Source organism: Notamacropus eugenii, chromosome 3 (genome assembly GCF_028372415.1).
Source record: "Notamacropus eugenii isolate mMacEug1 chromosome 3, mMacEug1.pri_v2, whole genome shotgun sequence".
NCBI classification, from domain to species: Eukaryota; Metazoa; Chordata; class Mammalia; order Diprotodontia; family Macropodidae; genus Notamacropus; species Notamacropus eugenii.
Genome location: NC_092874.1, coordinates 335,938,992 through 335,966,625, shown reverse-complemented (window position 1 = coordinate 335,966,625; position 27,634 = coordinate 335,938,992). Strand labels below are relative to the sequence as shown.

At 39.0% G+C, this 27,634-nt stretch overlaps 1 protein-coding gene and 1 long non-coding RNA gene across 2 annotated transcripts; one reads left to right on the top strand and one right to left on the bottom strand.

The window, feature by feature from the left end:
* Positions 1-527: 527 nt before the first annotated feature.
* LOC140496826 (uncharacterized) lies at positions 528-4,841 on the bottom strand. The gene is made up of 2 exons (XR_011964406.1): positions 4,442-4,841; positions 528-914 (listed from the first exon to the last, which is right to left on the bottom strand). It is a non-coding gene; the product is annotated as an uncharacterized lncRNA (long non-coding RNA).
* Positions 4,842-5,080: 239 nt separating this feature from the next.
* On the top strand, positions 5,081-27,325 carry TMED7 (transmembrane p24 trafficking protein 7). The gene is made up of 3 exons (XM_072597100.1): positions 5,081-5,626; positions 20,852-21,097; positions 24,471-27,325. The coding sequence occupies exons 1-3, from the start codon at positions 5,459-5,461 to the stop codon at positions 24,705-24,707; spliced, it is 651 nt and encodes a 216-aa protein (XP_072453201.1). The 5' UTR covers positions 5,081-5,458; the 3' UTR covers positions 24,708-27,325.
* The last annotated feature ends 309 nt before the right edge of the window (positions 27,326-27,634 follow it).

The following is a 27,634-nucleotide window of genomic DNA, read 5'->3' as shown; positions in this document are numbered from 1 at the left end:
AATAGAATAAAGGGAGGACAGGGTAGGATGGAGGGAAATATAGTTAGTCTTACAGAACATGACTATTATGTTGCAAAACGACACATATATAGCCTGTATTGAGTTGCTTGCCTTCTCAGTGGGGATGGGTGGGGAGGGAGGGAGGGAGAGAAGTTGGAATTCAAAGTATAAGAAATGAATGTTGAGAATTGTTATTGCATATAACTGGGAAATAAGAAATACAGGTAATGGGGTATAGAAATCTATCTTGCCCTACAAGAAAAGAGAGAAGATGGGGATAAGGGAAGGGAGGGGTGTGCTAGAAGGGAGGACACATTGAGGAAAGGAGTAATCAGAATGCAAGGTGTTATGAGGTGGGGGGAGGGGAGAGATGGGGAGAAAAATTGGAACTCAAAATTCTGTGGAAATGTATGTCGTAATCTAAAAAAAAAGAAAAAAGAAAAGTTCTAAATTGAGCTTAGCTTGTCATAATGTATAGGGGTTAAAACTATGGCTGAAATAAAACACTATATAAAAATAAAACTATCTTTTTTTTAACAGAACAAGGTTTATTTAAGATATACGTATAAGTACGTAAAGAATTACACTCCAGTTTTTGAAGCATTTTAGACTAAGATTTGGAATATGAGAAACTAAGTGTTCCACTTCCTCTCAAGGTTCAGAATTAAGGTCATTTAATCAGAAACATCTCACGTTATCAAGTAAAAAAAAAAGTCTCAAAAAGAGGAAAAGTTAACATCTAAACATAAAAGAATGATGCGTATAGCTCCTTATGTCTCAGGGTTGTCAGGGGCTCTCTTGAAATGGCTTCAGGTGATAAGACCTAATGTGCTTTCACAGTTCAGGAACATTAATCTTGAATCTAATCAGCAGCAGCCTTCACCTTCTTACATGTCCTTCTTCACATTCTGGTTCTACAAGATACATTTTGAATGAATGAAATGAAACTATCTTAAAGAACTGTAATGTATATACAGATTGATTCACACTTATAAAACTTCTGAAATTTAGAAAACATAAATTAAATAACCTTGGTCACTTCTAATGGCAGTTAGCTGGAGGAGAGTTAGATTTTGAGTCAGTAAGATCTGTATTCAAATCTTTCTCAGTGATGGAGAGACAGTCATTCCAGTCAAGGTAAATTGAAAGGGCCACTCCTTAGCCCAAGAGAGTCCTTGTTTGGATTCCTCATGGGTGACCCCAAAACAGCAGTAGCTGTCTACACTGGGAATTGAGGACAAATAGACACTCAGAGGAAAGGCAGCTTCAGAACCCTACAAGAAGCACAACAAAAAAAGCTGTGCCATTTCTGAGGGGATCTTCATTAGTGTCCCCACAAAACAGAAGGACTTTCAACAACCAAGAGCTATGAATCATCCCTTTGCAACATGAGCTTTCTAAGTTTGAGTTTAACTTCCCCTGGACTGTATATGTACTGGTCGAAGGCTGTCACAGATTTTTGGCTGGGGGGGGGGGGGGGGAATGTTTTGTATCAACTGTTCTTACACCTTATTTGATACATCTTTCTAAAAACTAATTTCGTGTAGCATGAGTGGATAGCCTTGGGGCAGGCTTGGGCAGGGCCTGGTGGGTTGAGACTTACGGGGCTTCCAACATGAATAAAATAAATGAAAAACAGTTAGTAAATACTTACTAGGAGTTAATTGCTATGTTAACCTATTGAGAGTACAAATAGAAAAAAATAGCAATCCCCTTGAAACAGATTTCAAGGAAATCACACTAACTGGGGATAGATAATGCATATAGAAGGATTTAGGGTAAACATGATGTTTGCTCTCCAAAGTGGGGAGCCTGGAGGGGATTGGTCAAAAGGGAGGAAGTGGACCTGGGGCAGAAATTTCCTACAGGATTCCTCTAGCAGAGATGGGGATGGGTCATCAGTACCTCGCCAAGAAAGAATAAGAAGATGGAGGAATTGGCAGAAAGGGTAGAAGATGGGGTTGTGGCAGAATAGGGCAACCTCATGTAGCAGCTTCAAGCCCTACGTGGTCCTGTTCCTGGCATAGTCAGATTGTACTCTCAATGCCTTTCTGGAGTCTTGGATGAGATGGCTGGTTCTTGGTTTTCCTCCCTTTCAAAGTCTTGGCCTGGGACAGAGACTCTCTGCCCTCTGCTACAATCCCTGGCTTCTACCTCAATCTCCTGGTCGGGAGGAGGGGGGACTGGAGCACTGGTCTTGGCCTTGTCTCCATTTCTTTTTCCCTACATAATCACCAAGTAGAAGCTGAATTTGTCCCCTACTGAGGCCCTCGAAGGATACTGGATGTTAGAGATTACACTGGCTTCAGGCATCCTGGAACCAGGTCTGGACAGTCCTTTTTACAGGCTTCTGAGGTCCTCTTAGAGTATCCACCAAGGCTTCTAATTCTCTTGTTCAGTCCTAGACTGTATGGAGGAACTTATGTTGATGTTTCCTACTGATCTGGCATCCTTTTAGATCTTTGATAAGCAGTTTGCTAGTCAAGTTTCCCACAGTAAAAACCTTTTCACATTACCATCTTAACTGGAAGTCCCTTCTTGATAACTTTTTGATGAAGTCCCTTGTCTATACGATCTGGGGTCAATAAAAGTAGGTGACTCCTGCCTTCACTTACAGAGGGGGCTAGTCTTGCTTACACCAAGTTCTTTTGTCAAAATGGTATTTTTTTTTAAAGTTTTCAAATGTCTAATTCTACTTCGATAAGTCAGTGTATATCTTAAGTGTAGTAATATAAATTATCTTAAAACATAAGATCAAAGCAAAGAATTTAGATAAAAGAAGGAGCAACCACAATTCCAGAAACATGCTACGCAACTCCAGATAGGGAAGTGGTGAACTTAGAAAGCAATCAGAGGCATAATGAGGTTTTTTGGAAATAGTTAATGTGGGAATTTGTTTTCTTTGACTATACATGTTTGTTGCAGATTTTATTTTTCTTGCTTTAGAGGCACGAGTGAGGGAGAGAATCTGGAGCTGAAAATAAAGTAAGATTGATTTTTAAAAGAATATAGTTAAAAATAATAATAAATTCTGTTATACGCATGCATTACAAGTAGGTCCCTATTTGCACAAATAATGTATCTTCTGAAGTCACATTCAAATTTGTACTGCCCATTTCCATTGGATTGAAACTAATTACCATATTTTACATAATTATAACTTCAAATAGTACAGAATCAAATAAATGGGGATTCATAGGATTTCTTATCCATATTTAAACAAGGGCCATGTTGTTTGTATGTTAGAAAAAAATCATTAGCCAAATATTTTGGGGCTCTGTTAAGGGAACTTACAGACATGTCCTTTGAAATATTTGACAGCTCAGTCACTCTTTTTGATACTCTCTCCTCTCCAGGTTTTTAAGACATTATTCTTTGTTTCCCTCCTGCCTGCCTGCCCAGTCTCAGTCTCCTTTGATCGATCTTCATCCAAGTCACATCCACTAACCATGGGGGTGCCCCAAGCTATATCCTGGGTTTTCTCTTCTCCCACCATACTAAGTTAGTGGCTCTCCTCAGATCCTTAAGATTCAATCATTTCATCTCTATCCTAACTAATTTGACTTTACATTGTATGTGCTTAATAAACGTTTTTTCATCCATACTCCATTATTTATCTTTCATTTTCTTTTCTTATGCTCCAGAGAGGAAGTTTAATATAACAGGCAGAGAACACCTGGAATTAACTGTAGCCTCTCTATATATGTGTTCGTCCTTGGTTGCCAAAGACCATGCCATCAGAAAAATGATGAGGTGACTTGCCCTTGACTTTGTTTTGAGTGAGGGAGGCCTATGCAGGTCACCAGCCTCACTTGTCCTCCAGAGCCATCTGAATCCAGTGACCAGATATTCGTCAGGATGACTAGAGATGACCCAGGATGAGGCAATTGGGGTTAAGTAACTTGCCCAAGACACACAGCTGGTGAGTGTCAAGTGTCTGAGGTGAGATTTGAACTCAGGTCCTCCTGACTCCTGCTATGTATAGATATGTATAGATACATACAGAAAAATGGAAGGTAATCTCAAAAGGAAGGTACTAGCAGACAGAAGGACTGAGAAAAGCCCCCAAGTGCTTCTCCCAGCTAGAACCTCCCCTTTACATTCATAAAGCGCACAATTATGCACACTCTGTCTTGTCTCCCCATTAGCATGCAAGACACAGAAAGTAAAAGGCAGGCGATCTCCGTCTAGAGAGGGAAGGATCTCTCCAGGCGCTTTCCCTTCCCTTCACTCTCCCTGCATCTCGCCTTCTACGCGGGGAGAGCACGTGGACAATTAGAAACATCCAAGATAGCTACAAAGTAACCGAAGGAGATCTCTCGGGGAAGCACGTGGCGACGCCTCTCCTCCGAGAGCACCTTTACGGGTCTAGTGTACAAGGAGCAGCTCCCCAGGAGGTTCACGCCGGGTCTGCGGAGTTCCAACCCGGACTCCCACTGACCTGGCTGTGTGACCCTGGGCGTGTCCCAGTTTCCCCAGCTGTAAAGTCACCAGGAGAACGACATCTGTAAGCATTCCGGAATCTCTGCGTTCTTGCCTCCTCCATTAGAACGTTGGCACCCTGAACTTTAGTCCTCGTTTACGCCTGGCACAAAGTGGGAGCGTCATCACCGCTGCCAGGTGGACCTGGTCTTTCTAGTCCAAATGCACTCCGGGTATTTTATTTTGCACTTCTTGTAAACGTTCATTTTTGTCTCTCAAGATTAAATCTCATCGTACGTCCAGACTGTGCCACCTTAACCCTACGACACTAGGCTCGGGGCGGGGTCGCTTTGCTTTCTCTCAACCCCCCTGCTGTTTTACACGCGCGCCCGCACACGCACGCACGCGCACGCACACACGTGTCCTGCGCCTCGCCAGCGCGGCAGGTGCCCACGCCACGCCCCTCTCGTCAGCCCCGCCCCCAGGGAGGAGCGTGCCCCCCCCCCCCCTCCTCTACCCCGCTCCCGGCAGCTTCACTTAACCAGCCGGCCCTCCACGTAAGCATTCTGCTGGCTCGCCCAGAGCGAGGACTACATCCGGGTCGTTGGAGGCCCTCCCCCGTCCCCTTTCCTTCAGTAATTTCGCTCACTTCCTGCAGTTTCCGGTCTCTTTCGTACCCGTCGTCTCCGCCGCCGCCACCGCGGTAGCTTCGCCCCCTCCCTGCCCCGTCCCTCACCGGTCCCCTCTCCTCTTCTCCGTCCGGGTCTCTCCCCCTCCCCCACCAGGCCCGCGCGCCGCTTCCCCCTCCCCCACCCGCTCCCGGGCTCGCGCCTCGCGGAGCCGTTTCCCCGGGAGACCGGCTCTGCCCTGCCCTGCCCTCCGCCGGCCCCCGGCCGCCGGGGCTCGGCGAAGCGTCCGGGCCTCCTCCGCAGCGGTGAGCCGTCGGGGGAGCAGGGAGGCCGGGCCTGGGCCCACTCGGCTTTGTGCGTGCGCATCTCCCGCCCAGCCCCGTCGGCGGCGGCCCCCAGCCCGGGACATGCCTCGGCCGGGGTCGGCGTGGGCGGCCGCCCTCCTGCTGCTGGCGCTGGCGCTGGGGCCGGGGCCGGGCCGCTGCTCCGAGATCACCTTCGAGCTGCCGGACAACGCCAAGCAGTGCTTCTACGAGGACATCACGCAGGGCACCAAGTGCACCCTCGAGTTCCAGGTAGCGAGCGCGGGGCCGGGCGGGGCAGGCCGGGCCGGGAGGGGCGCGGGGCCGGGCGGGGCAGGCCGGGCCGGGCCGGGCAGAGCAGGCCGGGCGAGCCGGCTTCTCAGTCCTCCGCGAGCGCTGCGGAGTGAGGGGGCTGAGCAGGCGTCGGGTGTAGGCATCAGGACGACGCACTTGGGGGAGGGAGGGAGGGAGGGAACGAGGGAACGAATGCACCCAACGAGCATTAATTAGGCACCTGCTGTGTAAGAAGAGGATAGGAGTGAATCACGGCGGCGGGGAGTGGGTGATAAAGTCCTCATCTTCCTTATCCTTAAAGCATATATATGCTCCTGTCTTGGCTTCGTTGATCTCGGTCACTAATGCATTTATTAAGCGCCTGCTGTGTTCTAGACACCGTGCTAGGCGCCGGGGATACAAAGAAAGTCCACAAACAGTGGGTTCGCTCCAGGAGCTCACAGTCTGATGGGGGGGGGCACTGACTTGCCAACAACTACGTACAGACAGGGAAGTTGTTCAGTCCCAGTAGCGTCCGACCGTCCGTGACCTCTGTGGGGTTTTATTGGCAGATACTGCCGCAGTTTGACAGATGAAGAAACTGAGGCAAACGGCGTTAATGTGCCCGGGTCACACGGCTACTCATTGTCTGCAGCCGGATTTGAACGTGGGGAGGGCTGGCACTGCCTCCGCTGCTCCACCTTTGTGGTTGGTTCGTTCACACCCCGTTTGGGTCATCTAGCTGCCCCTCAATAAGGGAGACCTGAGTTTTCAATGTGCCTCAGCTGTGTGCCTCAGCTTCCTCATTTGTAAAATGGGGATAATCAGAGCCCCTTCCCCTTGTCTTGAGGATCAAGTAGAATGATAGTTATATAGAGAGGTTAACTGCTATTATTATAATGATGTCCGTGTTAGTTATTGTTGCAGAAGTGGAGTAGACCTTAGTTCAGAGCTGCGCTCAGACCTGGGCAAGTCATTTCACCTGTTTCTCTCGTTTTCCTCAAATGTAAAATGAAATTAATAGGAGCAGTCACCTTCCAGGGTGGTTGTGAGGATCAAATGAAGCGTTTGTGAAGGATTACTTAGCACTGGGCCTGGCACATAGTAAACATTGTATAAATGCTTATTATTACGGAATAAACTGAAATACTAGAGAGGAGGTGCTAGAATTACAGGGGATCCGGAAAGTCAGCAAGCATTGTGAAGCATCTGCTACTAAGCTCTGGGATTACGAAGGAAGCTAGAGTCCTGCCCTCAAGGAGTCTTCAGTCTCTAAAATAACTGCTTAGAGATAACCTCAGCAGCAAGGCACTATCATTTAGAGGGACTGGGAAAGGCTTTTTGCAGGAGGTAGGATTCTAGCCAAGACTCTAAATTCATGGACCCTTCTGGAATTCTGGTAAAGCCTGTTGTCCCCTTCTCAGAATCATGTTTTTAAATGCATAAAACAAAATTATAGCATAGCAAAAGAAACTAATTACATTGTGATACAGTTATAAAAAAAAATTTTAAGTTATCAGATTCCACTGTATCCTTTAGTTCTAGGTAGCTGATTGACTGGGTTGTCTTTTCCCCCACAGTTTTGTTACAGCCTCAACTCTGATCTCCCAAGGCAGATTCATTCTTTGGGTTTTCTTTAACTTCCTGGTTCCCTTAAAACTTGCAACTTTTTTCATTATTAATAGCAACTTCAGTGATTTGCTGGAGGAAAAAAGGCAAGAAATACTTTTCATTTTGTAAACCTTGAATGATGAAGACATTTGAATCCAGTAGTTGAGTCAAGTTTGGATGGTTTGAATTCTGACTCTGCCTCTTAACTAGAAATAGTTGAATTAATTGAATAACCCTTCTAAAAATTTTTCTACTTGAGAAATAGACATCAACACTTGGTCTTCATGTTGTTATATTACCCATCTTTTCCCTCAAATAACTTTAAATGGTGATCAGCATCTAGTTGGCTTTATAATTTTTCATTTCATTTTATTGCGGAGATGTTACCAAAATGAAGTCCGTTAGCCTTTCTATGCCAACATTGTATGAAAGAGTGCTTCTTTATATAATGCGTGCCTTTCTGAAAAAGTGTTTAGGTGACATTCTTGTAAGTAGATGATTTTAGGTTGATAGACTTGCTTTTAAAGGATTTCCATTTTACGTTTTTATAAAATACATCAAAAATTGTAGCTTTATCTTTATTTATAAACAAGATTAATTAAACAGTATTGCATAGAGTCATTTGATTTAAAAGGGGAAAGGTTGGAATACTTTTGACATAGTATATCTTGATTTCAAAGTATGTTGTAGTACTCCTGTGAATATTAGAGAAATATGGACTAGGTGGGTTCATAAGTGGTTCCAAGAATGTTTTGATAGATTGTTGTCAACCTGTAGTAACAAAGTGGAGATTTCTCTAGTGATATGTCTTGGGAATCTACTCTTGCAACTTAAACAATTGAACGTTTTTATTATCAAGTTAAGATCTAGGAGATATACCAGTCTTCAAATGACAGAAACTCAAAAGGTTATTTCATAATGATAAATAACAATCCATTTTTGAACTTCCTTCAGCCTCCTCTTTAATCAAAATCTGCTAAATAATAACAACAACAAAGTATTACATAGCAGATTGAGATTTGCAAAGTGCTTTACATGTGTTGTCTCATTTGATTCTTACAGCAACCCCATGAGGTGAGTGCTATTATCCCAATTTTACAGATGAGGAAATTGAAACTTAGAGAAGGAAGTGACTTGCCCAAGGTCACCCAGCTAGTAAGTTTCTGAAACAAGATCATCTCAGTTCTTCCTGGCTCCATCCAAGTCCAACACCCTGTACCACTTAGCTGCCTGCTTTGCACAGCTACTCATAGCATCATTAAATACCTTTTGGGTATCTCAAACTGTTCCCTGTAGGCATCTCAAACTTACTATGTCCAAAACAACCCATTAACTTTCCCCAAAAACTCTTCCCTCTTCCCAATTGCTGTTAAAGACATACCATTCTTCCAGTCACATCGTTTGAAATATGGGGTCATCCTCAACTCTGCATTTGAATTCACCCAGCATAACAATCTAAAGTATAAGTCTGACCCTGTCACTCACCCAGCCACTTAACAACTTTTGTGGCTCCCTGCTACCCCCAGAATCAAGTTTAGCATTTAAAGTTCTGCAGAATCTGGCCCCTTCCTCCTTTTCCACTCTCCTTGTACTTTATTCCCCTCCAAACTGCTATTCCTCATACATGACACTTCATCTTCGTGCCTGGAATACTCCCCTTCTCACCTCTGCCTCTTAACATTCCTGACTTCCTTCAAGACTGAACTCCAGTGTGGTGAAGGCAGCTAGGTGGCACAGTGGTTAGAGCCAGCCCTGGAGTCAGGACGACCTGAGTTCAAATCCAGCTTCAGACACTTGGCATGTACTAGCTGTGTCATCCCAATTGCCTTGCCAAAAACATAATTGAGCTCCAGTCCCACCTTTACCGGAGGCCTTTCCAGACTGCTATCCCTTTAAGAAGACTATCCATCTGCTCTATTACATCATTGTACTTACCTAGATATTTACATCCTTTCTTCCCCTTTAGAATGTGAGCTCCTTGTGGGCAGGAAAAGGTGTTTTTATTTTTATTTTTGCCATCTTTGTATCCCCAGTGCTTGATAAGGATGCCACATTCATATTAAGCCCTTAATAAATGCTTATTGATTGTAATTTGCCTGAAGATAACATCCCTGCTAATAACATTTGAAATTACTATAATAATTTTGTTTCTAAAGCATTTTGCATACATTATCTCATTTTGTCTCTGAACAATCCATGAAGTACTATGGGTGGTATTATCCATATTTTATGAGTGAGGAAACAGACTCTCATAGGTTTTATTGACTTGTCCTTGGTCACACAACTAAGTGTCATAGGTTTCCTCTGATTCCACATTCAGCATTCTTTCTACTATACAAGGCTGTATCTCCAAATCTTGGTCAGCATTGCTAAACTCTGCATTGGTGTCTTTACTTTTCTCCCACAACCTCTGCCTTACCAGACAAGGAGAAATTGAGATAGGCTAGAGGTGTGGCATATTTTTTTTCATTAGATGCCAGTGCTCAGAAACTTAACTTTTTGCAGGCTGCTTGCATTTTTTTAGTTACTTAAAGCCAAAGGGAAGCCAGAATGCTCCTTAGTCCTGGTTGGGAGAAAATAAGGAAGGCCTCCAGTACTTTAAGTAAACTCCCTGTGGTAAACTTTTGGGGATAATATGCACAACAGTCTCATAGTAAAGACAGGCATGGGTGGGTTTCCAAGTCTGCATCATTGTAGGGGACTCTCAGAATGAAGAGATCACTTCCATTGAGTAATGTGTGTAAAATACATGGCAAACCTTAAAGTGTTATACAGATGTCAGTCCCCATTATTATTGCCTCCAACGAAACCTTGATGCTTTGCTTTCATTCTTAAGTATTTCTAACATGAGTTAATAATTGATTCAGTAACTATTGTGCTAGGTTTTCTGACTTGCTTGATGTTTTCTTTGGTCCTGAGGACCTACTAATCCTCAAACTTGGGTAATCCTGTTAGCCAGTTTTTTTGCTCCTGTTCCTGAGAAAAAGGCATGGAGTCAAGTTGATTTCACCCACAATAAATTTATAGTGCATGCCTTCAAATGGATCCTCACTGCTGCCCAGCAGTATTTCACTCTTAATTCCCAAACCTTGATCTACTTTTCACTTAACAGCACATGACTTAACACAACACCTCACTGAAGTCTCTCACAAATTGGTACTTGACCTAGCCTCTTTTTCTGCTGAGGACATCAGGATGATGGAGACTTGGGATTATGCTGTATAAAAATTGGTTAAAGGATGTAGGAATATTTAGCCTGGAAAAGAGATTTAAAAGAGACATGTTAGCTATCTTCAAGAATTTCAAAAGCTATCATGTTAAAGAGAGATTATATTTTTTCATAAAAGTAAGAACCAAGGAGAGGAAGTTACTGGAAAACAAATTGAGTATTGATGTAAGAAAAAAGTGCCTGCTCCAGGAGGTAATGACCTTCCAGGTGTATAAACAACTAACCTTTGGATATGTTATAGAGAATTTTTGTTCTGGTGTATGTTATACAGGATGACCTCAGTGATTCCTTTTTTATGAGTCTGTGGATTCCAGTCTTTTAATCTTTTATTTTATAAAAATAAATAAGTTTTATAAAATAAGTTTCTTGTTATAAGTTAAAATCGCTCCCAATTCTTTTGTTCTCTTCTGTCTCAGAAGAAGGGAACTCCTGATACTGACTAAAGCTAAACTCTCTATCTGTCCCCTTAAGGTCATTCATCTCCTTCCACCTCTTCTAGGACTTTGTAATTTAGCTTTTACATTCCTACCGCCCTATGGAAAATATTTCCAAGATCAATAAAGACCTCCTTATCCTTATCTTTAATTCCAAAGGCCTTTTTTGGTTTTCTTCCATGAGTTCTCTGCAGCATTTGGTGAATCAGGGTAGCAGACTCTTCCTGCGTACTTTCTCCTTCTTTACTTCAGAGGTACCACTCTTGTAGTTCCTTTGTAAACATGTACCTATCTTATTTGCTCGTCCTTCTCATGATCTTGTAAGGTGAGTGTTCCTCAGATTTTGTCAGACTTTATCTTTTCTCTTAACTTCACTCTTTCTTAGCAGTCTGATATAGGCTTCAGTCTTGATATGTTACTCCAAAATTCTGGTCCTGGTCTCATTCCCAAGCTCTAGCCCTGTATTTCTACCTTGATATTTCGCTCAAACATGCCTAAAACCAAGCTTATCTTCCCTCAAAATCTGCATTACCTAATTTTAACTATTTTTGTCAGTGTTTCCACTACTTATTCAATCTCCCCTATTTGATACTCTTGTGGAGGGGTTTTGTTTTTTTTTTTGGACCCTTTCCTCTTCCTCACTTCTCATTCAATCCTTTACCAAATCCTATAGCATTTCTTATATCTGTTACCTCTTCCCCTGCCTACACCTCAGTATGGGACTTCATTGATATCATTCACACCTTGGACTCTTGCAGTAGTCTATTTGCAGATCTCTCTACCTGCATGCCCTTTCCCCACTCCAGTCTACCCTTACCAGTACTATCAGTTAATTGATAAACACTTATTAAGTGCTTAGTATGTCCCAGGCACTGTGCTAAGCTGGGGATACAAAAGAAACAAAAGACAGTTCCTACCCTCATGGAGTTTATGATCTGATGGGGGAGATCTCAGGCAAACAAATATAAATGATAGGAAACAACAGAGAAAGCACTGGAGTTAAGAGAGGTTGGGGAAGGCTTCCTATAAAAGGTGGAGTTTTAGTTGGAACTTCAAGAAAGCCAAGGAGATCAGTAGTCTGGAATAGAAGAGGAAGAACATTCCCGGCATAGGTGCGGGGACTGGCAGGTAGGAAAAATGCCTGGTGCAGAGAGAAGATGGTGAGTCTTATTCAGGGAAACAGTTGAACACCAGTGTTACTGGATTGAAGAGTATGTGTTGGGAATTAAGATGTAAGATCGGAAATATAGGAGGAAGCTAGGTTATAAAGGCTTTGAATGCCAAACGGTATTTTTTTTTATTTGTTACTTGAAACAATAGGAAGTCACTAGGGTTTATTGAGTAGGAGGATGCCATGGTCTAACCTGTACGTTAGGGAAATGACTTATGGGGCTGAATGGAGAATGGATTGGAATGGAGAGAGATATGAGACAGGCTGACCCACCAGCAGACAGTTGCAATAAGCCATCCTTGAGGTAATGAAGGTCTACACCAGGGTGGTGGCAATGTAGAAGGGGTTGTATTTGAGCAGCGTAGCAGAAGTGAAATTGACAGGCCTTGAAAACAGATTGGTTGCAAACCGGAAAGGCCTTGGGAGGATGGTATTGTCCTTTACAGTAATAGTAATAGAGATGGTAGAAGGTGGGGAAGGTTTGGGAGAAAGGTAACGAAATTCTGTTTTCAGTGTATTGAGTTTAAGATGTCTACAACACATCCAGGCAAGATTTCCTAAAGGCAGGAAATGGAGCCAAGATGGCAGAGAGAATCCAGGAATTTGTCTGAGCTCTTCCCAGTTGCCTTTAAAAACACTATTTCCTGAGGATTCGGGAGCAACAAAATCCACAGAAAAGATGGAGTGAAACAATTTTCCAGCTTAAGATAACTTAGAAGGTCTTCAGGAAAGGTCTGTCTCACTTGGATAAAAGGGGAGTGTAGATGGTGTCTGGGCAAGCCAATTGGAGGCACTTGGCCACATAACAGATTAGCAACCAAGGCCACACAGTCCTGGCTCAGCAAGCCAAATGTGAGGCCTCCAGCCCCAGAGCAGAAGGCAAACTGCCAGCCCTGGGACCCCAGCCTAACAGGCACAGCTAGGCTGGGCCACCTCAGCATAAAAAGCCAGTAACCAGGCCCTGGCCTTTAGTGCAAGAAGCTTGGGACAGTACCCCCTGTGTCTCAGGAGCTCAACTTTAAAAGTCATGAAATAGGCTTTTAAAAATGAGCAGAAAAAGGACCTGATCATAGAAAGCTACTATAGTGACAGGGAAGACCAAAACATAAACTCGAAAGAGGACAACAGTGTCAAAATGAGCACATACGAAGCCTCAGAGAGCTATACAAATTGTTCTCAAGCCCAAAAAGCCTTCTTGGAAGAGCTTGAAAAGGATTTTAAAAATCAGATGAGAGGTAGAACAAAAATTGAGAAAAGAAATGGGTTATGCAAAAGAGGGTCAGCAGCTTGGAAAAGGAAGGCCAAAAATTGACTGAGGAAATCAATTCTTTAAAAACTAGAACTGGCCAAATGGAAAAGGAGGTACAAAAGCTAACTGAAGAAAATAATTCCTTAAAAGTTAGAATCAGGCAAGTGGAAGCTAATGACTCTATGAAATATCAAGAATCAGTCAAACAAAATCAAAAGAATGAAAAAATAGAAGAAAATGTAAAATTTTTCATTGGGGGTAAAAACCTGGCTATGAAAATAGATCCAGGAGAGACAATTTAAGAATTATTGAACTACCTGAAAGCCATGATCAAAAAAAGAGCCTGGACAGTATCTTTGAAGAAATTATCAAGGAAAACTGCTCTGATCTCCTAGAAACAGGAGGGTAAAATAGTAATTGGCTGAATCCACCAATCACCTTAGGAAAGAGATTCCAAAATGAAAACTCCAGGGAATATTATAGCCAATTATCAGGTCAAGGAGAAAACACTGCAAGCAGCCAGAAAGAAACAATTCAGATATTAAAGAGCCACAGTCAAGATTACACAGAATTTAGCAGTTTCTTCATTAAAGGATCATAGGGCTTGAAATATAATATTCCAGAAGTTAAAGGAGTTTGGATTACCAGCAATAATCAGCTGCCCAGCAAAATTGAGCTTAATCTTTCAGAGGAAAAGATGGATATTCAATGAAATTGAGGACTTTCAAGCTTTCCTGATGAAAAGACCAGAACTGAACAGAAAATTTGATTTTCAAATACAAGACTCAAAAGAAGCATAAAAAGGTAAACAGAAAAGGGAAAAAAAAAGCTTTACATCCCTACACATGAAGATGGTGCATTGATGCATTTAATTCTTAAGAATTGTATCTCTATTAGGGCAATTAGAAAGAGTATACATAGACAGAGGTTGTGTGAGTATAAGTTGATTTTTAATGTGATGATATAAAAAAAATTAAGGGGTGAAAAAAAGAATTGTACTGAGAGAAGAAGAAAGGGGGAGGCAGAATAGGGTAAATTACATCACATAAATAGGCACAAAAGACCTATTAGAGTAGAGGGGGAGAAAGGAGGAGTGAGCATTGTTGGATCCTTACTTTCATTGGATTTGACTCAGAGGGAATAAAATACACACTCAATTGTATATCAAAATTTATCTTATCCTGTGGGAAGTAGGAGGGGAAAGAAAGGAGGGGACAGATTGAGGGAGTCGGTGGTCAGAAGGGACAGGGTAAAAAGAGAGAGAAGTATGAACAGAAAAAATAGGATGGAGGAAAATACACAGTAATCATAACTGTAAATGGAATGAACTCTCTCCCATAAAATGCAAGCAGATTTGAAGCAGAAAGATATGCACAGAGTAAAGGTAAAAGTCCAGAGCAGAATGTATCATTCCTCAGCTGAAGTAAAACAAAAGTAGGAGCAGCAATCTTGATCTCAGATAAAGCAAAAGCAAAGTAGATCTAATTAAAAGAGATAAAGAAACTACATCTTGCTAGAAGGTACCATAGACCATGAAGTCATAATATCAATACTAAACATATATGTACCAAGTGGTATAGCATCCAGATTCTTAGAGGAGAAGTTAAGTAAGTTACAGTAAGAAATAGAGAGCAAACTTTACTAGTGGAAGTCCTCAACCTCTCCCCCTCTCAGAACTAGATAAATCGAACCACAAGAAGTTAAGGAAATGAATAGAATTTTAGAAAAGTTAAATATGATAGACCCATGGAGAATATTGAATGGCGATGGAAAAGAATATGCCTTTTTCTCAGTGGTACATGGCACCTATAACAAAATTGACCATATATTGGGGCATTAAAACCTCATAATCAAATGCAGGAAGGCAGAAATATTAAATCCCTCTTTTTCAGATCATCATGCAATAAATTATGTGTAATAAAGGGCCAAACTAAAGATTGATTGAAAACTAAATAGTCTAATTCCAAGGAATGAGTAGATCAAACAACAAATCATAGAAATAATTGATAATTTTGTCAAAGAGAACTATTATGAGACAGCATAACAAAACTTACGGGATGCAGCCAAAGCAGTTCTTAGGGAAAATTTTATATTTCTGAATGCTTATATGAATAAAATAGAGAAAGGAGATAAATTAATTGGGCATACAACTAAAAAAGCTAGAAAAGAACAAATTGAAAATCCCCAACTAAATGCCAAATTACAAATTCTGAAAATCAAAAGAGATTAATAAATTTAAAAGTAAGAAAACTATTGAACTAATAAAACTAGGAGCTGTTTTTATGAAAAAAATAAGCCAAACCTTGGATTAGTTTGATTAATAAGAAGAAAGAAGAAAACCAGTTTCAAAAATAAAAGGAATAAATTCACCAGCAATAAAGAGGAAATTAAAGCAATAATTAGAAGCTATTTTGCCCCACTGTGTGCCAATAAATCTGACAATCTAAGTGAAATAGATGAATATTTACAAAAATATAAATTACCCAGATTAACAGAAGAGGAAGTAAAATAACCCCATTTTAGAAAAAGAAATTGAATAAGCAGTGAACTCCGTAAGAAAAAATCTCCAGGGCCAGATAGATTTACAGGTGAATTTTTACCAAACGTTTGAAGAACAGTTAATTCCAATACTACGTAAACTATTTGGAAAAATAAGCAAAGCAAGAGTCCTGCCAAGTTCCTTTTATGACACAAATATTGTGCTGATATCTAACCCAGGAAAAGCCAAAAGAAAGAAAATTGTAAACCAATTTTCTTAATGAATATTGATGAAAATCTTTTAAATAAAATATTAGCAAAGAGTTTAGAGCAGTTTGTCATCAAGATAATACACTATGACCAGATGAGATTTATACCAGGAATGCAGAACTGGTTCAGTATTAGGAAAACTATCAGCATAATTGACCATATTGATAAAAAAATTAACAGAAATCATGATTATTTCAGTAAATGTAGAAAAGGCTTTTGACAAAATACGGTACCCATTTCTATTAAAAACACTAAAGAGCATAGGAATAAATGGAGTTTCCTTAAAATGATAAGCAGTGTCTGTCTACTGTCATCAGTAAGCATTATCTGTAATAGGATATTCTAGAAGCTTTCCCAGTGAGATCAGGCATGAAACAAGAATGCGCCTTATCACCAGTACCATTCGATATTGTACTAGAAATGTTAGCTTTGGCAATAAGAGAAGAAAAAGAAATTGAAGGAATTAGAGTAGGCAGTGAGGATACAAAACTATTACTCTTTGCAGATGATATGATGATATACTTAGAGAATCAACCAAAAAACTGCTCAAAGCAATAAGTTTAGCAAAGTTGTAGGATATAAAATAAACCCACATAAATCATCAGCATTTCTATATGTTAACAAAAAAGCCCAGCAGCAAGAGACAGAGAAATTTTATTTAAAATAACTCCAGCTATTATAAAATAGTTGGGAGTCTACAAACCCAGCAACTATATGAACACAATTACAAAACACTTTTCACACAAATAGTCTAATCTATATGATTGGGAAAATATAAGTTGCTCATAGATAGGCTAAACTAATATAACAAAAGTGACAATTTTACCTAAATTAGTTTGCTCATTCAGTGGTATACCAATTAAAGTACCAAAAAAAATTATTTTGAGTTAGAAAAAATAATAAAATTCAACTGGAATAACAAAAGGTCAAGAATATTAAGGGAATGAATGGAAAAAAACCTGCAAAGGAAGGTGTCCTAGCCGTATCATATTATAAAGCAGCAGTTATCGAAACTATTTGGTATTGGCTAAAAAATAGAGTGATAAATTAGTGGAATAGGTTAGGTGCACGAGACACAGTTATAAATGACTATAGGAATCTATTGTTTGATAAGCCCAAAAGACTCCAAATTCTAGGATAAAAACTCTCTATTAGACAAAAATTGGTGGGAAAACTGAAAAATAGTATGGCAGAAACTAGACAGACCAACATCTCACACTCTATACCAAGATACAGTCAAAATGGGTATGTGATTTAGACATAAAGGGTGATACCATAAGCAAATTAGGAGAGTAAGGAATGGATTACCTATCAAATCTATGGAGAAGGGAAGAATTTGTGACTAGGTAAGAGATAGAGAACATTATAAAATGCAAAATAGATAATTTTGACTACTTTTAAAAGTTTTTGTACAAACAACCAATGCAACCAAGATTAGAAAGAAAACTGGAAAAGAATTTTTACAGCCAGTATTTCTGATAAAGACCTCAGTTCTCAAATACATAGAGAACTGAGTCAAACTTAGAAGAATACAAGTCATTTCCCAATTGATAAATGGTCAAAGGATATGAACAGGCTGTTTTCTAATGAAGAAATTAAAGCTTCTATAGTCATATGAAAAAAATGCTCTAAATCACTATTGATTAGAGAAATGTAAAACCACTCTAAGGTAGCACTTCATACCTATAAGATTGGCTAATACGGCAGAAAAGGACAATGATAAATGCTGGAGAAGATGTGGAGAAAATTGTAACACTAATGCATTGTTGGTGGAGTTACGAACTGATCTAACCATTCTGGAGAACAATTTGCAGCTATACCCAAAGGGCTACAAAACTGCATATATGATCTAGCAATACCACTGCCAGGTCTGTATCCCAAAGAGATCATTTAAAAAGAGGGGAACGGACCCACATGTATCAAAATATCTATAGCAGCGCTTTTTGTGGTGTCAAAGAATTGGAAATTGAGGGATTGCCCATCAGTTGGGGAATGACTGAACAAACTGTGGTAAATGAATGTGATGGAATACTATCATTCTATAAGAAATGATGAGCAGGCTGATTTCAGAAAAACCTGAGAACACTTACATAAACTGATGCTGAGTGAAGTGAGCAGAACCAGGAGAACATTGTACACAGTAACAACAGCATTGTGCCACGATCAACTGATTGACTTAGCTCTTCTCAGCAATATAATGATCAAAGACAATTCCAAAAGACACATGATGGAAAATGCTATCCACTTCCAGAGAAAGAACTACAATAGTCTGAATGCAGGTGGAAGCACGTGTATAACCTGTATTTGATTGCTTGCTATCTTGAGGAGAGAAGAAAGGGAAGAAGAAAAATTTAGAAGTCAAAATCTTACAAAAATGAATTTTGAAAACTATCTTTACATATAATTGAGAGAAAAATAAAAGTGCTGCTAAATTTTTAAAAAATGTTTCTGAAAGGCATTTGGTGGAGATGTGACATTGGAGGTCAGCAGAGAGATTAGATTAGCACAGAAAGGTAGATTTGAAAATCCTCAGCATAAAGATGGTAATTATATCCACGAGTGAATGAGGTCTCTGAGTGAGGCAGTATAGATAGATGGAGAAAAGGAGAGGGACAAGGATACCAACAGTTAAAGGACATAATCTGGATGAGGATTCAGCAGAAGAGAAAGAATTGGAGTGGTCCAGTAATAAAAGGAGAACCAGGAGAGAATGGTGTCTTGAAAACCTAGAGAGAAAAGTGCATCAAGGTAGAGAGAGTGGTCAGCGGTGTCAGAGGCTGAAGAGAGGTAGAGGAAAATGAGGATTGAGAACAAGTCAATGGATTTGGTAAGTGAAATATCATCAGTAACTTTGGAAAAATGGAAAATGGATTGTTAGGGGTTAATAAGAGAGCGAGAGGAGAGAAAATGAAGACCCCTGTTGTGGATGGTTTTTTCTAGGAGATTAGCTACAGAGGACACAAGAGGTGTATGGGATGGTAGTTAACAGGGATGGAGGAATCAAGTGAAGTTTTTTTCAGAATGGGAAGGCATGGGCACGTTTGTAGGCAGTAAGAAATGAGAAATAGAAAGGAAGAGGTTGAAAATAAGTGAAAAATTGGGGATAACAGGGGCAATCTTCTGAGAGAGATAGGACTGGGGTGAGATCTCTTGAACAAACAAAGGGATTAGCCTCAATAAGGAGTGAAAACACTTCATCATCTGAGACAGGAGTGAAGGGGGAGTAGCAAAAGGCATCTGAATGATAGAAGAAGAGGAAGAGGACATGCCAGGCCTAGAGGCCTGTATTGGGCTACCCGAGTCTTTCTTACCTCACCTCCGAGGTCTTCGGTTGGCCAAAACCGGATGCACATATGAGAGAAAGGATGTTCCAGAGTCGAACAAGGGTTGAGCTTTATTACAGGGTCTAGTTACAAGTGCAGGGGGGGTCTTCCTTAGGAGGAAGAGGGGGAGATTTCCTAAGGAGGCTAAGCTTAAGGGATTGGAAGTAGAAGTACAAGCGGGGAGAGAGGGGGAGGGGAGAGAGGAAAGAAGAGGAGCGGAGCCTACTGTCCTCTTGGCTCCACACGTGCTAAGAGAGAGCTTTCAGGCTTCCTCAATCCTACTTAACCTTCAGCCGCACAGTTTGCATCTCAATTCCGTGCTGTTAGGTAACTAGGTGTGCTCCAATCTGGGACAATCTCGAGGGCAGGGAGACTCCACCCATCACGTATCTCCCGGGGAGAGGCGGAAATACCCCAGCTAGCCGAGCTAGCTCAGTCTGACCTTCTCGAACCCCCGCTGTTCATGGAGGGCCTCGTAAGACTCTAAGATTTAGAAGTCCCACTTTTACCCGCCCGAGACCGTCCACACGGAATTGAGCTTCCAATCCCAACAAGGACAGAAGGAGTTCTTGGCAAATGGCTTCAGTTCTATAAAATGTGAGGCATGGTTTTCGTCTGGGATGGGGGGAAGAAGGGGGGACCATGGGAGGTTTAAGAAGGCATGAAAAAGTTTGGAAGAGTTGCTATGGAGAGTGGCATCATGAGTTGATTATGGAGGTGTAGAAGGACTGCCTAAGCAGCAGTGAAGGCCCATTTGAGATTGTATAACATAAATTTGTAGTGGACCTAGTCTGGATTTTGGAATTTTTCTCCCCCTTTATTTAGTAGTACATATGTAGGATCATAGATAATAAATGGTGGGAGTGATCCAAGGCTTTGGCTTGGCTGAGTATAATCATTGATAGGAGATTAATAATCTTCCATTTCTGTAGAACTAGTCATGTCATTGTTGAGATGAAAATTCTAGTGGCTCTCTATTGCCAATGAGGTGAATTTCAGACTCCTTTAACTAGCATTCAAGGTCCTCTACAGTAGAGTACCATTTTATTTTTGTAGCCTTTTCTCGTGTTATTCCTATGCATTTACTCCTTTTAGCTAAAACTGTAGTCTTCAAGTTATTTGGAAGGTAATATTACAGGTCATCTGGCCTAGCTTCCCACTAGTGCAAGAGTCCCTTTTGTAGCACAAAAAATCTAGCTTCCTTTTGAATACATCCAGTTGCAGGAAAGTTAGCTCATGAAAGAACTATGTTCATTATTGGAAAACTACTTGTTCTTTTTTATTTTGGAATCAAAATCTGCTTCTTGGTAAAGGCCCATATATAGAAATATTAGAATATGGTATTGTCTGTCATATTAAATGACATCTGGCACTTTCATTTTAGCATTGTAACAGGAAAATTGGTTAATGTGTTTAATTTTTGTTCTACCCCAAACTTTTCAGTGTTTTTCTTTCTGCAGGTGATTACTGGTGGTCATTATGATGTAGATTGCCGGTTGGAAGATCCTGATGGTGTGGTGTTATACAAAGAAATGAAGAAACAGTATGATAGTTTTACCTTCACTGCATCCAGAAATGGAACATATAAATTTTGTTTCAGCAATGAGTTCTCTACTTTCACACACAAAACTGTGTACTTTGACTTTCAAGTTGGAGAAGACCCACCATTGTTTCCCAGTGAGAACAGAGTCAGCGCTCTTACACAGGTAAAAGCAAATATAGATCATCAGCATAATAGTAATAGTATGCATAAATACTTTTGTTTTTTTAAAAAAGATATTAAGAAGAAACAATAGCAGTGCATAATAAAAACCCAGCCCAGCTCCCCCAGAATTCTGTGCGGGTGGGGGGCTGTATTTGGTGAAAAAAAGATTGAGCCTAACACCTTGGTGGCCTGAGGCAAGGCAAAAATACATAAGTATAATCTGTAGGAGACAAAATATAATCTTTACATTCTACTTAACATTAATGACTACTGTCATAATACTATGCCTTGCAATTTTTGTAGTTAAATTTTCTTGAATTAACAAACATGTCTTTTCTCTCTCCCATCTCCCCTCCTCGTTAAAAGAAAACCCTTGTAATAGATACACAACCAAGTAAAAACAAATTCCCACCTTGACCCTATCCAAAAGTGTGTAAATTGTTCTGATTCTGCTCGTTTCATTCTGCATCAGTTCATAAAAGTCTTCTTGGTTTCTTGGAAACATTCTTTACTTTCTGTACTCTGCAGTGCAGTCATAATATTGAGAAGGATCTGAAACAGCCTCATGAAGAAGGGCTAGAAAGACTGGGAAAGAAAGTACATGATGAAATATTGTAAGGATAGTAGATATGATATTTCCATTCCAGTTTCACTGTTTTCTTTCAGGATAGGAAATAAATATCAGAGGAAAGAAGCTTAAATTATAGTTGAAGGGTTTTCAGTTTCACATCGCTTTCTCCTTGTAAATTCCCAGTGAAGAGGGAAGGTATTTGTACATTTTGTGAGCCAGTCTTTAGAAATACAAAAAAATATATATTCTTAAGGTCTTGTGATGAAAAAACTATCCACCTCCAGAGAAAGAAGTGATCAAATCTGAATGCAGATCAAAGAATACTTTTTTTTACCTATATTTTTCTTGGAGGTTTCTTATTTGTGTTTTCTATCACAAAATGACTAACATGGAACTGTGTTTTGCATGACTACACATGTATAACCTATATTAAATTGCTTGATTTTTCATTGAGAGGGGAAGGAAGGGAAAGAATTTGCAGCTCACAGTTTTTAAAAAGAATTAAATTATTAATTTAATTAATTAAATAAATAAATAATTAAAAATTATTATTATTATTGAAAATATATTTGAAATTTTAAAAATATATATAAAATGCCCAATTATTAATTCATTCTGCCTAATGCAAGGCTTGGCATGTAAGTAGGTGCTTTACCAAATTGATAAGTACAAAAATTTTATAAAATTAAATGAACCTACTATTTGTAAAGGTTTATTTTATATACTATCCAAAACTACTCCTTGATTTAGCTTATTCACATTCCATTTCTATTTATATCAGTACATCAGTGCGATCACAAATAAAAGATCTGTGATTTCCTCAGCTTCAGGAATTTCCTCTACCAACACAGATCTAAACCCACATATGACTTAATAGGTAGGTTCGTAGAGATCAAAGAACTTGCCAGGGTCACATAGCTAGTGTCAGAGCTAAGGTTTGAACCCAGATCTTCCTGTCTCAAAGCCTAGTTATTCCATTATTTCACGCTGCTTCTATAACGATGTATCTATAATCAGCAACCATGAATCCAGTGCCTATTACGTACTAGGTCCTTGGGACACGTTTAAAAAAAGAAAAGGAAACCATCTCTGCCCTCAGAGAACTTGTATTCTATCAGAGGAGATAGCTTGTACACAGATAAGTATATACAGAATAAAAGGTCATTTGAGAGCAATAGTAGGTACAGGATCAGGGACAAACTCATGTAGATTATGGCATTTGACTTGAATTTTGAGGGAAACTAAAGGTGTTTTACACTAGAAATGAAGAGGGAACACATTCTGTGCATGAAAATACCAGGTATATATTTAAAGTCTATGGCTTGTATAACCTGACACTTTAAAAAACAATTCTTAGTTAATTTCTATATTTTAGTATTTTTATGTAATTCTCTTACACTGCTTTGCTGTGTGCTTTTCATACCCAAATTAGTTCTTACCCAGTGTCTATTGATGAAATTAAGAAAAAACCAAGCACAGTTCTCTATAATACTTTGCACACGCACATTTGTTAAAGTTCCCTAATGCAAGGTATATAATAGAAAAATAGTATTGTAACACAGATTTTTTTATTCAGACACTACTAAACTTTTAAACAGTGGGAAATGTTAATCACTGTAATATGCTAGGCATTATAAATTCATATTCCACTCTTCAAAATATGAAATAATCTAAAACTTAAAAATTCTGATTTCTCTTTAAGTGAAGTAGAACAGCCATCTCAAAGTAGGAGTACATACGGTGAAGTTAGTTACACCTTATCAAGAAAAAAGGCATTGGCTTAATCAACAATATAAGAAGAGAAAAAATTCGCAGATTTATTGTGAAATAAAATCCTTTATATTTAGTGATACCTTCAACTTTCAAAGTTAACATGTATCATTTTTATCACATTTAAATAAACAGCAAAGAGTTCAATAAGATGTTAATTTGTACTCTGAGCATACTGTGCTGAGGTTGAGCCAGATTATCAAGTTTTCTCCATAAAAGTAGGCTTTGAGGCTTACTCTCTCTCACTTGAAGTTCTCCCAGGCTGATACTCCTATGTTTCCTCTCCAATCTTGAAGGCCCCAGTCGTAGTAGCAAGCTGCAACCCTCTACTTCATGAGTTGCAGCACTGAAGCCAGTGAGTAGTTAACAGTTTTATACCTTACCTGCACAGCACACATGGTGTTTATTGTTGCCAGAGCTCATTCTCATCCTGGAGTCCAGCAGCAGCCATAGCAGGAACCGGGGAAGTTCTCAGCTTTCCCTCACGTAAATCCAATTCACATAAAAGTCAAAACGTCACACCCATGATTGTCATTGGTCCTCTTCCAAAACGAAGGGTACACAGGTGGTATTGGCTGCAGTGGAAGAAAGTGAAGCATCTATAGTTTGGGGAAACTTCTGTGTTTAATTTAAAAATCAAATGTCTCAGTATACAGTAATAACTGGGGGGGATTTTATATAGAACTTTAAACTTTGTGGAGTGATTAGCACTTTGTTTGATCCTCATAAGAACCACGAGAAGTAGTTAATATGCACCCATTTTATAGATAAACTAAAACTTAGGACTAATTATCTCCTTTTGGTCACATGCTAGTGTCAAAAATTATATTTAATACTTCCTAACTTCAAAATACACTACAGTGCCTCTCCTAGAATAGTATAGATATCCTTTCTTTGGCAAGAAGAGAATTTACTAAAAAATGATTCAAAGATTATCATTTTTAGGATAAATGGGAAAAAATTTTTTCTCCTATAAAGAAATATATTAGAAAGTAATCCTTTAGCAAGGCTAACTCAGAATGTTTCTATCTAGATGGAATCTGCTTGTGTTTCAATTCACGAAGCTTTGAAGTCTGTCATCGACTACCAGACTCATTTCCGACTAAGAGAAGCTCAAGGACGCAGCCGGGCAGAGGATCTAAACACAAGAGTGGCCTATTGGTCAATTGGAGAAGCCATCATTCTTCTTGTGGTTAGCATAGGGCAGGTATTTCTTCTGAAAAGCTTTTTCTCAGATAAAAGAACCACTACAACCCGTGTTGGATCATAACTAGTGTTACACATCTGTCATGTTGCTGTTTTCCAATTAATAGTAGGTACCGAAGAACTTAATATTGGCAATATTTTAAAAACCTCTTTACCCCCTTACATTTGTTGTGGGGAAAATGCAACATATATCCCTAAACCATGGGAAAGGACAACTTTTTATTTGAAAAAGTTGAAAAACTTCAGAACTTGTTTGAAGCTTTTCATGTTAAATATCCAACACAAATGTTCCACCCTTTCCACGGTTGTTTGTATTCACTCTTATCACTCTAAACTTTGTCATGTTGATTCTTTTTAATCAGTAAGACTACTTCTGTCATAGGGAACTGATGTTTTAATTCCTTAGGTTGCTTTAAAGATAAGTTATATTGTGGAGGAAGAAAACAGCCTTTTTAATAGTTGAGGCATGAAATTTTGTTTTTTAAACCAGTGTGATGAACTGTAGGCTCAGCCCTGTACTGCACTTTTGATTTGTTATTAAAAAAAAGTCTGCCATAGTTACGTAATTTTGATTCAGTTTTGAGTTGATATATCATGGTATCAATAATTATTCTTCAATTGCCTGTAGAGTAGCAGGTTTTATACTCATTCTATAGTTTATAAAACTAAAGGCAGTGAATTTTTCAGTAATTGTAGAATTGAAACCTTAGAGATTTTGATTGAAGACACTGAGAGATATTAGAGTTATACTTAGAGAGAATTTTTGATAACTATGCCACGAACATCACAATTTCTATATTAGCGTTTTATTTTGCCTTATGATGGCTGGCTTTCTCCATTTGTGGCTACCTTGATTCTAGATATATCAGGTTATTGTGCTCCTTTGAGCTATTTAAAATCTAATTTGACACTTTCATTGTTAGCGTTCCACAGTGCTGTACAATGTCAGTGTTTAGCAAGGATATTTTTTTCCCCTTGAACTTAGAACTGGAACCACAATTGTTTATATTTGGTTATTGGTCACGAAACAGCGACAGAGAAGGTTCAAAGTGTTTTATCTGTTATTTTTTTCATGCCAGTAAGTGGTTTGCATTGGTTTCAACCTTTAGTAAATGATGTATTACATACTTTTATTGAACTGCCAGGGGCATTTTTCTTTGAAACAGGAAAATATCCTTATCTTGTATAAATCAGAACTCTCCTTAAGAGTAGTTTCCTCTGTCCTAGAATGGGATCATTTTACTGTGTCTATAATGCTAAGCCAAAAATTCTACAAATAGTTAAAGCATTTTTCTGATGTTAGACAAAAGAAGTTGCGTGTTCTCCTGTGGCTTTGTATGAGAATGTGTGCTGTACCAAAAATGTGGTCATTGAATCCCTATGACATCTGACACTAAAGAGTACTAATCAGACAGCATTTCTAGTCAGTCAGTTTACCACCATTGGCCAGAAATGACCAATTCTTAATTTTGAGAGCTTTTTTTAATACAAACACATTTCCAGCAAGTTTTTCTTTGTTTCTGAGAGGGAAAGAAGTTGCTGTTGTGGTTGACTTTTAAGTACTACAACATAGCAAAAGCATTTGCAAAATGAATCTTGCGTGATTTAAATCCTTAAGATTTTTCAGAGCAAAACAATAGCATGTAACGATATCTTAAGTTGTAGATTTGTTCATGAGAAGTGTGGTGCAGATATTTAGACTTGATTTGGATTTGATTTCAGCCTAGTGAATATCCTATGCATAATATCAATACAATTGACAAAAGCATAGGTGTCCTTTGATAGGTCCTTCGCATATTGCTACGCTGCTCTGTTCTGTCCTTCAGGTCTTTGATTAGGCAGGATATATATATGTGTGGAGCAGTAAGGTACCAGAATATTTCAGGTTTGTCATAAGACCAGAATCATTTAATCTGTGCCCCTAAAAAAGTTATTGTCTAAAATACTGAAGTATACTGAATTTTATGAAACCAGCGTTTTTCCTCCTATTATATTTGTAGAGCAACAAAATTTAAAGTACTTATAAACCAAGACTTGGTCCACAAAATATTTAAGCTAATGAGTTAATTTTTGCTGTTTCTTTGCTTTCCTGATTTGTGTGTGTGTGTATATGTATATTAGAAAAATATACATCTCTATATAGAGAGGCACATACTAATTGAATGGATTTTTTCTTCCTCCCGTTAAAAATGCTTGGTCTGTTGAGTCAGAAAGAAAAATTTGAAGCCAGTTCTTTCATCCTTTCAATAGTTTGAAAATTCTCAGATGTTTGCTTGGACACATGGCACAGGATGCATATTTAAACATTCATAGTTGTATATATTTTTTTAAGTAGTTAATGGAAAGGGGTTTAATATACAAGTTTATATGCTAAAATGTCAACTTGTGAAGTAAACATCTTAAAATATTGTTTTGCTGATAAAATCTAAACATTTTTGTGTTAAAAGAAGTGGTAGTGGTATGTGATTCAAAAAGGTCACCCAAGGCTTGACAATATTGAACTTTGAATACAGTGAACTGAAAACAATTTTTAAAAACTATTCTTTGAAAGATTTGTTTAAATCCTTGTGTATGGTCAGTTCCTATTTTAGTTTGTAAATGTTTAACATTTATAGTTTGAATGAAACAAAGCAGATTCTTTGAATATTGTTTTGGAAAAATTAAAACAAATTAATATATGAATATGATTTAGTGGCTTTTTTTGATTTAGCTTGGGACAGGCAGGAACTTCTTCTGAATTAAACAGATATTGTTTCTGAAGGATTGTGCCCGTGTCATGTAAAAGAAATGCTTTTTTAAAACTATCTTCACTCATTCCTGACACACAATTTGAAACTTTAAAAAAAATCTTAAATATTGAAACCCAGTTCATGGAATATAAACTTTAAGAGCGGGATACTCTTTTGTTTGTGCTTTTACTTTTTCCTTCATTCTACCCCACAGGATAAAACCCTCTACAAACTGGATCTTATTTGCCTTTTTAAATTTTAT

Bases quoted from the DNA above. Each gene is read 5' to 3' on its own strand.
- TMED7 (XM_072597100.1), top strand. From the start codon at position 5,459: ATGCCTCGGCCGGGGTCGGCGTGGGCGGCCGCCCTCCTGCTGCTGGCG. The intron at 5,627-20,851 runs GTAGCGAGCGCG...TTCTTTCTGCAG, and splicing joins AGTGCACCCTCGAGTTCCAG to GTGATTACTGGTGGTCATTA. The intron at 21,098-24,470 runs GTAAAAGCAAAT...GTTTCTATCTAG, and splicing joins GAGTCAGCGCTCTTACACAG to ATGGAATCTGCTTGTGTTTC.